Here is a 13,834-nt window from a genome sequence, read left to right on the forward strand (position 1 = left end):
CTTCCCAACAGCCATCAGCATCCCATCAATCACGAACAGCATATCAATCGCAACTCTGTAACTCTCCGATGATGCTGCATACCCCACGAAAGCCACTACTTGTATTGCCCAATCACCAAGCTGCCGCGTTGTCGCCGATAAGTCGTCTCAGATCTGGTGCATCGTCATGCATGCCGACGGAAGCCGAGCAGGAGGCGCGACACCGTGGAGACCTGATGGACCATTGTGAATGTGCCTAAGGTATATATTTCGCTTTACACTTCGTCGAGGGTCACAGGACCTGCAATCGTATCAACTCTCACATACAAGTATTGTGCAAGCTCCCCGTGTCTCAATTCACTCAGTCAATACCGTCTGCATACTTCAAGAAGAAGGCCATCACCAATTCAGACACTGATATCGATTCCTCACACAACCGCAAAGATGCTCCCACGGGTACAGCATCTCCAGCGCCTCGAGCAACTCACCCTTTCCCGGACACACCAAACACTCTTTCAAACTCGACGATATGTGCACTCGCGGCGCAACCTCTCTCTACCGACGTCATCACATGTAGCTGGCTCTTCACAGGTTCTCTCCAACCAACCATCCTCGCAAGAGTTAGCGATTAAACCAGTCCTTTCCCGTCTACCTACCTCAACAGTGTTGCGATCCTACCTCATTACCGGCATGTCCTCGTCGCCTGCCCTGCTAGGGCTTTGCTTCACCATCCTTCGGCGGATGCTCGATTCCAAATCATACCTCATGAGCATTGAGCGTAATCCCGTACTCTCGAAGCTGTTGAAGAGCACATTTTACGCACAGTTCTGCGTAGGCGAGAAGCGGGAGGAGGTGGTACGCAACACAGACTTCGCGCGGACAGCGCTGGGGTATCACGGCATACTATTCGAGTACGCGCTGGAAGTGTTGGGTGGAACGGTGCCAACAACAGAGGAGACGAAGCAGGAGATCGAGACATGGAGGAAGGGAATGCTTCAGAGTGTGGACATGGCAAAGGAGGGTGACTTTGTTGGACTGAAGTATGTAACTCCCTTCCGAACTAAACGCTTCTAAACTAACATCCGCTCAGATGGTCTGGCCTGGGTCGCCATGCTCTCCACCTGCTTCAAACCCAACAAGACGCTACACCAGAGATGTGGGAAGCTATAAACGCTGCCTGCGACGCCGCCTCCGCAAAGGGTGTCTCCCTACTTCCCGGCGCCGAAGAAGAAGTCACAAACCTGGGTCTCGAGAAATGGACGCTCGCACTACAGAAGAAATACAACACCAACGGCCGCGCCACCCTCTACATTACCTACCAATGCTACCTGCGCCGCATCTCTGAACGCATCGCCCAGCACCTCGAAACCGCATCGAAATCCGGTTACACCGCAGGCGTGAAGCTAGTCCGGGGCGCATACCTTACTTCAGAGCCCCACGAACTCACCTACGACAACAAAGAAGGCACAGACGCCAACTACGACGCCTGCGCCAACGCAGTCCTCACACAGCAATGGACCGACAAAATCGCTGCGCCCACTCCCAACACCCCCTTCCCAGCCGTAAACATCGTCCTCGCAACCCACAACCTGCCTTCCATCGAAGCCGCGAAATCCATCCGCGCAGCGCAACTCACATCCGCCTCTTCAGAGTCACTGCCCCGCCTCACATACGCTCAGCTCCAGGGCATGGCAGACGAGATCTCGCAGAGCTTGGTGCAGGACCCGATGATGAAGAAGGACAACCAGGCTAAGGTCGTCAAGTGTATGACTTGGGGCACGACGACAGAGTGCCTGAATTTCTTGCTCAGGCGCGCGAGCGAGAACAAGGAGGCTGCAGCCAGGACGGTGGATACGAGGCGTGCTATGGGCACCGAGCTTTGGAGGAGGTGCAAGGGTGTCTTTGGACTTGCTTGAATTTTGGAAGGAAGGTGAATGTTGGATTTGTTTTTGAGCGAGCATGCATGCATATGGAGTTTGGAATGGGTTATGTAGTGTTTGGCGTTTGGGATTGGGCCGGCGTTGAAGCATAGGACATGAGTGTCACGAAGAAGCGATCGCAGGTTTATCGCAAATGAATTGGATGAATGACGATGATCTCCAGCAACTACTTAACTATCATTGTGAAGTCAACTACAGAAATGCTACATTAGCGACTCGTGCCAAACGTCGTTACCCCGCACCGGCTCATGCGATGGTGCAAATCTTCCGAACAACACGAGTCGAAATTTTGAGCACTCCGGAATATAGTATTTAGATGTTTTCACTCTTTCATCAAATCAAATATCGCCTGCTTGGCCAAGTGGTAAGGCGTCGCACTTGTAATGCGAAGATCGCTCGTTCGATTCGGGTAGTAGGCAGTTTCTTTTTGCGGTCGTACGTGACGGCCGCAGCATCTATTTTGCGAATGCGATCTCGTCTACGCAATCAGAAGTCTTGAATAGCATATAAAAACTCAGTCGCATGCGAAGAATAAAGTTTTTTTTATCCATTCAGTTTATTAGTATATACGTCAGATTTTCTACCAACCCCATTGTCACACAACCCATGTGAGGTACTCACCAGATACCTCAATCTCCATAAAATCCACGGACCCATCTAGGACCTACACCCGCGTGCTGAGACCCATCTTGTCGCTTCACAAAATCTCGGTGAAACTCCCCCAAACATCGCTGGACTTCCTCATCGTAGTACACCCAAGTCGCAGGAACACGAAACTTGCCCATCGCCGTATTGGCGCTTCCGACATCATCCACAATCGCCGCGTACTCAGTCGGTCGCTCGTTAGGCTCCAACAGTGCCAGTTGCATGAGTGTCGTCTCATCGAGTTTTCCCTGCACCTTGAGCACGGCGTATGCGGCTTCGCCTGTCATGCCATGCCAGCCGTTTACGCCATGCCAGGTCTCTGTGTTGACGGCAGTGATGTAGGTGTACCTCAGAACGCAGGACTTCTTGAGCGAGTAGTCGAGGGTTAGGTAGGTGGCCAGGCTGTCTTCCTTGGTCTTTGTTATGCAGAAGCTGGCCATGTCAAGGACGAGATCTGGGGTTTGTGGCGCGGGGATGTGGGTTGTGTCGAGGTGCATGGTCCAGGTGTGTTTGTCGCCGATACAGCGGTAGGGCCCGAGTTCGGTGTGGTCGGGAGAGGGGTTGGCGTTGGGGTGCCAGATTGGGGGCTTGATTTTGAGTCCGTATTGGGCTTCGGTTTGGAGAACTGCTCGTGTGAGGGTCGTGTTTGTGGCTGTGTCGTTGCGTAGTGGAGTCATCAGGTATGATTCCTGATTCGTGAATGTGGCGATGGGGAACAGGCAATACGCTTTGTTCCATGATAGGAAGCAGCCTTGAGATGTGCAGAGCATGTTTCGGAGCACGGCGTCGAGGGGGGTTTCGATTGTTTGCGAAACGGAGAGGAGTACTGGGCCGTGGTTTTGCGTAGCAGGCTTCTGCAGTATGGAAAACTGCGTTTGTGTCAGCAATGACTCGCAGTTATCACACTGTATACTCACTCTGTTTAGACCAGAATTATTCTCTGCATCTTGCGAGACTTTATCAGAGATTATAGAGTATCGTTCTCGCTCAAGGAAGTCGTAGATGGCTTCAGCATTCTCCCCGGCTTGCACGAATAAACGAAGGACATTGTCCTTACGCAGGCGACGGAAGAAGCAAAAGGCAAAGCGTCCTCCTATCAGTGTTCCAGTCTTTCCCTGCAAGGTACGAAATGCGTCGACATCCTTGAAATATGACCGTAGCTGGGCATTTATATTCCATTGTGTCTTCTGAATATCGCTGTAGATGTCTGATGTTTGTTTGCAGACCCGACTGAGTCTGAAGATATCGATGATATCGAGGTACGATGTAATGAGTGAGTGCATGGGGTAGTACGAGGCGCGATCAACGACCAGATTGAGAATGTTACACATACTTGGTTCTAATGACACTGTGGAGGATATTGGAAGGAAAGTGGCAAGTGGTGGTGTTGTATTTTTGAGCTTTTGACCAGAGTCCCTGGTTAGAGTTCTGTGCAAAGCTCAAGTGTATGAATAAACCGTTACAAATACTTATGAGCTACGAAACTGCTGGTATAGATGACGGCGCGGTAGAGCTGATTGTAGGCAAAGATGAAGATGAAGGGGTTAGCACAGTTTAACCTTCATAAGATAGTGCTGCTCTTATGTGATGTTTTCTCGTGTGAATGCACAGGTTGAACGACTGAGACCATGGCAATCGTTGACGCATGAACATTCACGCCGTAGACATAGCAGCCACCGGGAATGATGTTATTCTGCACCGACACATTGGTATGTAAAAAGCCAAAACTGTCGAATATCTTGTCAGTCGATGAGAGATAAACCAAAACGACCTGAAGAAGGATAGCAGCAAATCAAGCAAAACCGGGAAAGTTGTTAGTGAATTGACAATCGAGGTTACCGCAACTAGACTTCCAGCATCTTCGTCGCATGTCATTGCTCACTCTTTAATCTCCATTTTCTAAGCCGATCAAAACGGAAACGGCTATGCAGACGCTGAAATCGTTGAGCTGCACAATGGGGACTTACCTTGCGATTCCTTTACGACGACACGAAACTGAGGTGTAGGAGGCATGGGCTTTCGCGATTGAGATTGTGGAGTGTGATCCATGCACCTAGCGCCTTGGCGCCTTCTGGTCCTTACCTTCCTGCTCGATCAACCATTCTCCGTCTAAACGATACTTCTGTAATCATTTATCGGCAACACCCTTCTCGATTTCTTCGATACACCTCTTGAGGTAGAAGGATATTACGCAACGACGGCGCTCTTGTGTCCACCGCCGTGGACAACTTAGATCAGTGTGTTTCAACAACACAGGGGCACGTTGCTCGCAGCCCAAATGATTCATGAGATGTATAGCAGCGAAAACATGGCAGATGCCGAGTTGCCCAGAGATAAAGACACCATTGATAGACTCACAGGCCTTTTGGATCACGAATGTGAGACGAAAAGGACTACATTACTCGCAAGCCAAGACCAACAAAGGCTAACCAACGCTTCACTGGATACTGGAGTAAATGGACAGGCTAGATCTAGTGCGGAATATGCCTTTCATGTCCTCTGGAATTTACGACTTTGCTCAACTCCCCTGAGATCGAAAAACAAGTTGGAGATCGATACTGGAAACCAGATACTTACCACATATGTCGAGTCTGGTCGATAGTTGGACCCCATTCATTCCTAGTTTTCAAGCCCGTTCCATATTGAAACCGACGAAACTAAGTGTAACGACGTTTAATGACAGGAATCTGGGGAGAGCTTGGCCATGCTTGGCAATGGGGGGCTTCATCTTTTGAAAGTACTGCCTAACGAGTAAATAGCGGGATATATTGGCCCGAAAAGCTTGGTGGTTGTTTCACCCAATTGTCCGGATCGTCAAAATATTGGGATCTACTTTGCGGGGTACTCATAAAGCACAAAGCCACACCCATCTCGGAAGGTCCACAGCGTATATACTGTTGTTAGGATGTCATGTCATCAGGTGAGTCCCCGCCTGTACAACCTCCCATTTGTCCACCCGTCGAGGTTACCATCAACGCGAAACTCGGAATGTGTGTGACGAACAGAAAGCCGAGAGATTCTAGTAAACAAGGCCTTGGCGGACCGGTATTCCTGCCTCGTCGAGAAACACATATCAGCGTTCTAGGCTTGACTAGCTGCAGAAGGCGGCCAAGATGGCTAAGATGCAATGGCGAATAGGGATGATAGGGTCTTGACGCAGGCTCCTGAATCCTCTCCGGTTCAACTGAAGATATGGAGCCGAGCAAAATCTGGCATTAGCGATCACGCAAGCCTTCTAAAGTAAGTCATGTTGGATTGCATGCGCCAGGCAGGTCTATGTATAAGTAGAGCGGCCTCTCCGTATGACTTACAACAAACATCGACTCTCTTCTCCCGTTTTCAGACCGCAACGCCATGGTTGCCTCTTCTATCATCACGACAGTGTTCGCACTTGTCTCTCTCGCAACTGCTCAATGTGGCTCAGGCTCCCCTGATGCACGGGTGACTGGCTCAGGTAGCTCGTTCAAGGCCGTCAAAGGTTCAAGTGAGGTGTACTCCGGCTCCAATTACTTGGCTGCCATACAAGCCGCGCTTGACTCCGTCGCAAGCGGTCAGCGCGTGTCCGTCATTGCCTCAGGTTCCATCGGCGCCAGCACAATCACAATTACCAGCGGCAAGATATTCGAAGGATGCGGAACCATCAATGCTGTCGCAAGGACCGACCGCGGAGCCATTGAGTCGAGAGACACCACGGGGGTCCAAATTCCCTACCTCACCATGACCGGCAGTCCCGTCTTTGGCATGCGGTTCTCTGGGACCCGAGATCTGACTCTGGGGAAGCTGAACTTCAACCTCAGTAGCGGTATGGGCATTCGTTTTGACCGTGATAGGCCTGCGAACAGCAACGTCAAGATGGACACCATCTCCTGCAATGGTCCTACCAGCCACTGCGTCGAAGTCTGGAAGATTACTGGACTCGAAATCAACTCTGTCATCGCGAAGAATTGCGGCGAATCAGGCTTGCTGCTCCAAAATTCTACCAACATCAGGGTTGGACTTGTTGACGGCGATAACGTCGGTGGAGGAACCGGCTATGGAACCCTCCGCTTCGCGAATAACAACGGCCAACGCGCTGACGGCAGCTACACCACCAACGTCTTCGTTGATAGGGTCAAGTCTCGCGGCGGCGGCCGTGGCGTCTTCTGTGTCTCGCAATCCGGCGCTGCTGAGATCGGAACCGTCGACCTTGCGGAAAATGGCAACAACGCGATTCTTATCGAGAACTGCTACGGCATCAAGATTAAGGGCGGGACTGTTAACGGTGGAGGAGAAGTTCGCATCTCTGCTCGCACTGAGTTTCCGAACACAAAAGATATCGACATCACTCTGCAGGTCGACAACACGTCGGTGAGAGAGAGCCCCTGTGCGGACAACAGTACCTGGAAACTTACGGGTAACGGAGGGAGAACTGTTTGTTAGGTATCTCTTTAGTCCTTCCAATGTATACGTAGTGAATGCTATGTAAATAACGAGTTTCTTTGTAATGGATTTCTATACCCTAACTTCAAACACAAACAACACGTAAGGCTCAGAAATTTTACAATTTTTTTTATATGTAGTTGTCAAGCTGTTGCAAGACCTCGCTGCAGCCTACTGTGTTCCGAGTATTTCGACTAACTAAGAGCCTGGCTCTCCATATTGGGCGGCTCGCCCTGTTTCTTGGTTTTCCAATTGACCGACAAGAGCAATATTGCAGCACGCTTGGGCACGAAACACCGAACCAGATCTGAAACTTGAACTCCTGACTCATGGCCGACACCAGCGTCTTGAACTTGTTTGATGTGGCCTATCGCAGAAACTATGTTCGTACGGTTGTCTTTGATGATGCTGTTACATATTCGAGTAAATCACTATTGATTGGGTCTCGATAGGTCATCAAGTCTTACGAAACTATGACAGGAGTAGAATCCATGCTCTTCGGTTCTTGATAAAGAAAGAATAGTCGTAGCTATTGATTCTTCGTCCAACGTCAGGACGTACTTTCGGTATCACTAAGACTTCTACAAGATTATTGGCAATCATTTCTTAGATAGCAGCCTGTCCATCTTCCTGTTCTATATCTGGACTCTCTGTGGCATCATGAAGAGTATTCTGAGTGAGCCCATCTCTCCCGGACCAACACATGTGTGGCCTCTCTGCAACGAGCCTCCTAGGATCCATGTATCACATCTTTCATGTGCGACTGTAACCGACTGTACAAAAAGCCCTGCAACGGTTTCGAAAATATTTCCAGAGTCTACAACTAACTCCAGCCAATTGCTCCCTACATCAACCACAAATCCGCAGTTGCGACAGTCGAACCGAAAGTTCGCAGGGACGCTCCAGAACATCCAAGACGAGCTCGTAGCTCACCGTACGATTATACTCAACGTCCAGTCACGAGTATCTCATACTGAACACAATCCTTGTACCGTCGAGGGGGCAAATGAGTTGAACGACGCACATTCTCACACCAGACACGCAAGCGAGGAGAGCCAAAAATGGTGGCAAGCATGTCAGAACTTTGCGGACAATTGCGACACGCCATTCAATGCGAACGTATTCTTCAAACCTCCAGAACGCCTTTTGAGGGTCAAATCACGAATCGGAAAACTGGAAGCAGGGTCTGTGACTCCGCGCATAACCTCTGATTTCGATTATGGCATAAATCGCAAATCGAGTTTGACAACGATACCTGTCGAAGAACGCCGATCGGACGTTGAAGTGCTTGAGAAGCAGGGATCCGCGCTTGAAGAAGTAGAAAGCGAGATGTTAGGGCTAGAAGTTGGCTGCAGCAACAAGAGAGACGATATCGTTGAACGGATCATGGTATTTGACAGGACGAGAATACCTTTACCGCCAATTCTCCAACCACCACCTAGCAGAAGGTCGGCAGTGGAATCTCCAAGCGATACTCTCTTGTCATCGACAAGGCGTAGGCCAGACTCTATAGCCAGTATGGAAGACCTGACTGCACTACCAAGGATGCCTTCATCGAGTGGACCTCGCCAACGTTACTCTAAAAGTATCAAGCATCTACTCATATCGAAGACATTTCGGAGAACCAAAGTTTTTGGAAATAGTAAGTTTCCTACTTCTGTCTAATTGGACGCTTGACTGACGATTGGTATAGCACAAGAGGGTTCTATATATATCCATGGTGCAGCACCCGCGGATGCTGAACTTCACGATGCCCAGGTTTTTCGCTACTTTAGCATCGGATGGCGAACTAGTAGACTCTTGTGAACACGCATGCTTCTAAATCTATACACATGTGTATTTTGATATATCCAACGTGGTGCTCTCTTCGATACCTGTATTCGCCAAATTGGTAGAGCAATACCATCCACGTGCCAAATTGTGGCACTCCTATTGGGCTCAGGGACTCAAGAAACCAACGAAGTTCGAATAGCGATGACTGAAAGTGCTAGGAAACTTTACTAACATGATATTCGCGTACCCTAAAAGAAGTAGTGGAGTTTTAGTGCTGTGTTTCCCTTCCTGACACACAGAGGTAACACTTCTCTAAGGTCTTTGCTCCGCGTGTCGATCACTCTATCTGTCTCATTCATGGGCTGATTCCAGAGTCCTAGTTTCATCTTTCTTCCGTTCTCGTATTTTGTTCGCTTAACCCTGAATTGCGTAAATTGATGCAAGCGAGGATATCCCTAAAGCTGCAGCTACGTGTCAGCACTAGTGTCAAGTTTGAACTAGATCAGCCAGTAGAATCTTTCGCGTATCGAGGAATGTCAAACGGGGGCTCAGCTCTGCCTTCAGCACTGCCGAACTGGTGCATGTAGATGTGGCAACCAAAATACTTATCTCGCATTCCCGTACACATGACCCGAATGAGATGACCGCATTTACGCCAATGTCTATCTCTGATCAGGAAATGTCGCACGGCGTTTCTTGGCTCTTCATGAGTGAGCCGTGTTCGTGGTGTACTTGAGCAGCATGATGGAAGCGTAAGGCACTTACTCTAAATTCCTACAGACACGTGTCTGATCATTCACCATGGTGGGGCTTGAAGAGTTGACAGTTGCACAAGTATCTGGAATGATAGCCGCTGCTGTCTTCGTTTGTATGCTACTCGTATCTCAGTTCTTAGAGCTCACTGATGTTTTCAAGTTCAAATTCTCGTACCCATAGCTCTTCCCATCATCTTGCTCGGCCTGCTTAGACCTCGGTCGGCTGCAGTTACACTAACAGCTGTCTCTTGGCATGTAGAATGATCTTGAGACATCGGAGTGTAGTTTGTTGACGAGTGCACAGGTCCGTGATCGCTCGTTTTCTTCACTCGTCAATATGGCCTCTAATCCTGCAAACCGATTCGGCGGCAACTCTATCGGCGTGTAGATCAGCCCTGTTCATGTCGGTCTTCAAAACATTCATATTGGTCTTGATTGGCGTCGCAGCGATAGTAACACCACTTGGTCTTCATGAAGGAATTGTGGCTAATGGGGAGACCGAGGTCTCAATGTTTCATTATATGAAGGATGCCTCTCCAATAGGTTACGGTACCCCACCGAGGACGAATGCTACCTGGAGTAGGCTTTGTGGGGCATTCCTTGTGATTCCCTGCCCGAACGACTTCAACACTAATACAACGGTGATCAGAAACGACTTTGGTTCGGTCACTGTGGATTATGGGAACAATCAATACAGTTCAAAGGTCTCACAAACCGTCATCGAAGCCTTTCAGAGTGGACGAGCAAATTTTGAGGACTCAGTTTCAAGCACTTTCGACATCCAATACAGAAATTATGTCAACGATATCATATACGACGAGGGGAAGGGCCCTTGGCTTGATAACGACAAACCACGCACAGTAGGCAGATATCAGCCCTTATCCAGCTTAATACTTATCGACGATATCGTACCCGTTGAAGGACTTGTTGTCGACTTGAAGAACGGCGGAGTCGGATTTCGAAATCACAGCGTACCCATCTCAAGAGACTTCGGAAGTACTTGGGATGAGGACCTTCTTTTTGTCGTACCGGAGACAGTCTGCGTCGATACAAACCTGACTATCGACTTTAGCATACCATTGAGGCAGTCCGAAGTATTGCTTTCGACGTTAAGCGGTATCTATAGGCCATCTATCACTGACCGTGGAGGGTTCATTAATATTAATCGAACCTATCCGAAATGGGACCCTCTCAACAGCCAAGAGGATGTAAATCTGTGGTATCGTGCTTACCGGGGAGCTTGGTTTCGCAACATCTATACAATGGCGTATATGAATGTGACAAACCCGAGAAATGATTCTTTGGGAGTGAAAGCTTTTTCGTATCTCAACTCTGAGATTGACAAAGAGTTTCCTCTTTATTACAAGGATGGGAAGTCACCCGTCAGCTTTCCAATTGAGGCTACCTCTCTCCAGGTATCGACGATGTTCGATGATTATTTGATGGGTACAGAAGGCTTGTCGAATACTTCGACGATTGGAAACCGGACCATAGTATATAACACTACCTCCCGGGATCCCATTTACGCAAACCCGTTCGGTGTTAACTCAACCGATTGGTCTGATATCGGAATTCAATGTATAGGTTCAGGTCGTGGAGGTAACTCTCTCTCACCTTTTGTGACCACAAATCGCTTACATTGACACAACAGATCTCGCTAATATAACCAACATTGAAGCCAATTGCGGGATTCTATACGGCGCTCCCCGTCGTGAAGATGGGAGCCTTTCTCTCCTTTTTGATCCCGGATCTCGATGGACAGTTCCAATGTACTCTTGCATATCTACCGCCAAAGCTATTATCAAGACGACTTCTTTCCGGTTCAATGGCTCTAACAAACTTTCCGATCTTGAGATAGTCTCTATCACCGACAAAGTATATCTGAACAATGAGTCGAAACCACTCTGGGGCGTCGAAAACACCAACATGTCAATCAGAGACGGCGGAGCCCTCTGGGGTTTAGTTTCGCCTGAAAGTGCTGCCCAACTAAAGCTCTCGACGGTTAGAAAGGAGTCGCTCTATCTTCCCCGCAGGAATGCGGTCATGGGCTTCCAGAACATGCCTGGCCTTGATTTCGCCTCTCTAGCTTTGGAAATGACATACGAAACCGGCTTCCACTCGACAAACCCAGTCGACTATTCTGGAAAATCTAACCTTGCCATGTATCAGCGTTGGCAGGAGCTATCTCGAAAGCCTGAGACATCGGCACAGATTTTGAATCTCATCTGGACTAACATCGCCGCAAATATGGTACTCGGAACGAGAGGCCTGCACAATGAAGACGCGAGCAAAAAGAAACGAGACGGAACATCTAAAAATGATGCAAAACGGCCTACAGTCACCATGTATACACGTCGTGTCAAGTATCGTTACGTCTATGGCATTCCTGCATTCCTGGCTCTCTTCTTGCTCGCAGTAACAACAGTCTCAACCATATTTTTCATGTTCTTCGGATCTGGACGCCCCTCGAATATGCGTACGTTCTTACAGCACACCTCTGCTGGCCGTTTCTTGACTTCACAAGCATCCGGCACTGCCCAGCACGATGAATACTCGAACTTATCGACCAAATCATGGGTTAAGGGCGCTGGCAAGCAGCAATTTACGCTTGGTGCTGAAGGATGGACAAAGAGCGTACAGGATCAAGTCGCTGGATATGAGGGGAAAGGTGGTTCGGAGGCGACTTATACGCCTGTTTCAGAACGTGATGATTATCAAGATTGATGAGCGAGTCGAAAGTTGTAAACCCAAGAAGTTATTGGATGTACAGAATGTATGGATGCTCTACTATAATTGTCTGCTCATGTTGTCTCGTTATTAGGCATGATACAACTTGAAGCATGACCATCCACACTGAACCTTACTCTTGCCTAACCGTAAGCCGGGCTGTCTTAAGTGACTAAGAAATACCAGAATCCCCGCTACTTGTGTTGCCAAATGCTTTTTCAGTCCATGTCGCATACTTCCATAACTCTTAGAACGATGACCGAATTTACCACTTTCGTCCAGGGATGCACTTCGGCTAGGACCTCAAACCCGATACGTTGTAAATCCTGTGAAAGTTCAAGAACCTAATTCTGTTAGGTTATTCTGTTGACAGAATATACGATAAACTCAACATACCGGATACAACACGCTTCTTAGTCCCCGCGCACTCCTTGCCACGACCAGCGTCCCTGGCTCCAATTTCTTACTCAGAGATTCCAGAATGCCGAGTTTGGCATTTGTGTCCAGACCCACGAGCGCAGCCAAAAAGATGGCATCGAAGGATTTCCAGTCCGTCTCGTATAATCCACTTGTCGCCTGGCCGGAGTCCATACTGACGTCTTCACACGAGAAACTCATTCGATCTTCATACCCGAGTTTCTCGCATAGCCCTTGGCTGACTTGAAGGGCCTCAATATCGCGATCAACATTATGCACTCTTGCTCTCGCGTAACGATCGAGAATACACAACGAGGTCAAGGGCAATGGTCCTGAGCCGATGAAAGCAATGTTACGGGGTTCTGACGAGAGGAAGGCTTCGAGAGTTGAGCATTCGAGACGAGAGAGGTCAAGGTAGTTTTGGTAGTATGGAAACAAGTACAGGAGATTACGAGGCTGGTGTAGCACTTTTGGGACTGAAATTGATCAGTGAAGATAGGATAGAAGTAGTCATAACGGGGATACCTGAGGATGCATCTTGAAATATGCGATGTGCCCAATATCTCTCTAGCTCACCCTCCGCTGTTGCACAAAGTGGACGTAACTGTTCACAAAGTGATTGTACACCGTCAATGTTCAAGAAATAGGCGGTGAGCTCTGAGGGATAGGGCGTGATACACAGGGTCACAAGCCCTGTGAGAAGCTCGTTGACTTCTTTGCCTGGCACCAAAGTTTCGAGGGCTGAGAGTTTTTCGAGTATGTTCCGGAGTTGAAACACAAGCTGATGGGCAGATGTACTTATTGCTGACGGGGTTGTGGGAGGCGAGTCTGTGGCCACGTGCACTGTGTTCGATTTCACCACACCAGCCGTTTGCGTCCATGGGGTCGTCATCGCAGGCGTATGTAATCTTTACCCACCGAAACGATCTAACTAGGGAGCTGTATCGCGGAGGAAGGATGTGGTGAGATCGCAGTTTGGATCGATATGCTGAGACAGCTTTTATACGTATATGCGTTGGAGAAACGCAGCTAGAGCAAACGAAAATTCGAAAGAAATTCCTGCATGCAGATTGGTTTCTTGTACGACTGTGATCTGCACTGGAGCAACTTGCTTTGGTTGGTGGGATACATGGTGAGTACCGTGATGGCGTGGGATAGCATGCCACGCACAATGTAAAA

The 13,834-nt window shown here is 48.8% G+C and overlaps 5 protein-coding genes and 1 non-coding gene across 6 annotated transcripts; 4 read left to right on the forward strand and 2 right to left on the reverse strand.

The window, feature by feature from the left end:
- The first annotated feature begins 243 nt into the window (after positions 1-243).
- P153DRAFT_435282 (carbapenem antibiotics biosynthesis protein card) lies at positions 244-2,091 on the forward strand. The gene is made up of 2 exons (XM_033673137.1): positions 244-1,019; positions 1,070-2,091. The coding sequence occupies exons 1-2, from the start codon at positions 424-426 to the stop codon at positions 1,893-1,895; spliced, it is 1,422 nt and encodes a 473-aa protein (XP_033518953.1). The 5' UTR covers positions 244-423; the 3' UTR covers positions 1,896-2,091.
- A 175-nt stretch (positions 2,092-2,266) lies between these two features.
- On the forward strand, positions 2,267-2,338 carry P153DRAFT_t116. Its single transcript has one exon. It is a non-coding gene; the product is annotated as a tRNA-Thr (tRNA).
- A 168-nt stretch (positions 2,339-2,506) lies between these two features.
- On the reverse strand, positions 2,507-3,925 carry P153DRAFT_435283 (uncharacterized protein). The gene is made up of 2 exons (XM_033673138.1): positions 3,482-3,925; positions 2,507-3,433 (listed from the first exon to the last, which is right to left on the reverse strand). Exons 1-2 carry the CDS (start codon positions 3,893-3,895, stop codon positions 2,549-2,551), a joined length of 1,299 nt encoding a protein of 432 aa, XP_033518954.1. The 5' UTR covers positions 3,896-3,925; the 3' UTR covers positions 2,507-2,548.
- Positions 3,926-5,918: 1,993 nt separating this feature from the next.
- On the forward strand, positions 5,919-8,482 carry P153DRAFT_390602 (uncharacterized protein; the record flags this gene model as incomplete). The annotated part of the gene is made up of 3 exons (XM_033670951.1): positions 5,919-6,911; positions 7,851-8,372; positions 8,426-8,482. 3 exons carry the CDS (start codon positions 5,919-5,921, stop codon positions 8,480-8,482), a joined length of 1,572 nt encoding a protein of 523 aa, XP_033518955.1.
- Positions 8,483-9,515: 1,033 nt separating this feature from the next.
- P153DRAFT_350725 (uncharacterized protein) lies at positions 9,516-12,263 on the forward strand. The gene is made up of 4 exons (XM_033666298.1): positions 9,516-9,624; positions 9,672-9,762; positions 9,816-11,110; positions 11,163-12,263. Exons 1-4 carry the CDS (start codon positions 9,558-9,560, stop codon positions 12,233-12,235), a joined length of 2,526 nt encoding a protein of 841 aa, XP_033518956.1. The 5' UTR covers positions 9,516-9,557; the 3' UTR covers positions 12,236-12,263.
- A 193-nt stretch (positions 12,264-12,456) lies between these two features.
- Positions 12,457-13,547, reverse strand: P153DRAFT_350727 (Nicotianamine synthase; the record flags this gene model as incomplete). The annotated part of the gene is made up of 3 exons (XM_033666299.1): positions 12,457-12,582; positions 12,635-12,939; positions 13,181-13,547. The coding sequence occupies 3 exons, from the start codon at positions 13,545-13,547 to the stop codon at positions 12,457-12,459; spliced, it is 798 nt and encodes a 265-aa protein (XP_033518957.1).
- Between the last annotated feature and the right edge of the window lie 287 nt (positions 13,548-13,834).

This window comes from Dothidotthia symphoricarpi, assembly GCF_010015815.1.
Source record: "Dothidotthia symphoricarpi CBS 119687 unplaced genomic scaffold P153scaffold_23, whole genome shotgun sequence".
In the NCBI taxonomy this organism is placed as follows: Eukaryota; Fungi; Ascomycota; class Dothideomycetes; order Pleosporales; family Dothidotthiaceae; genus Dothidotthia; species Dothidotthia symphoricarpi.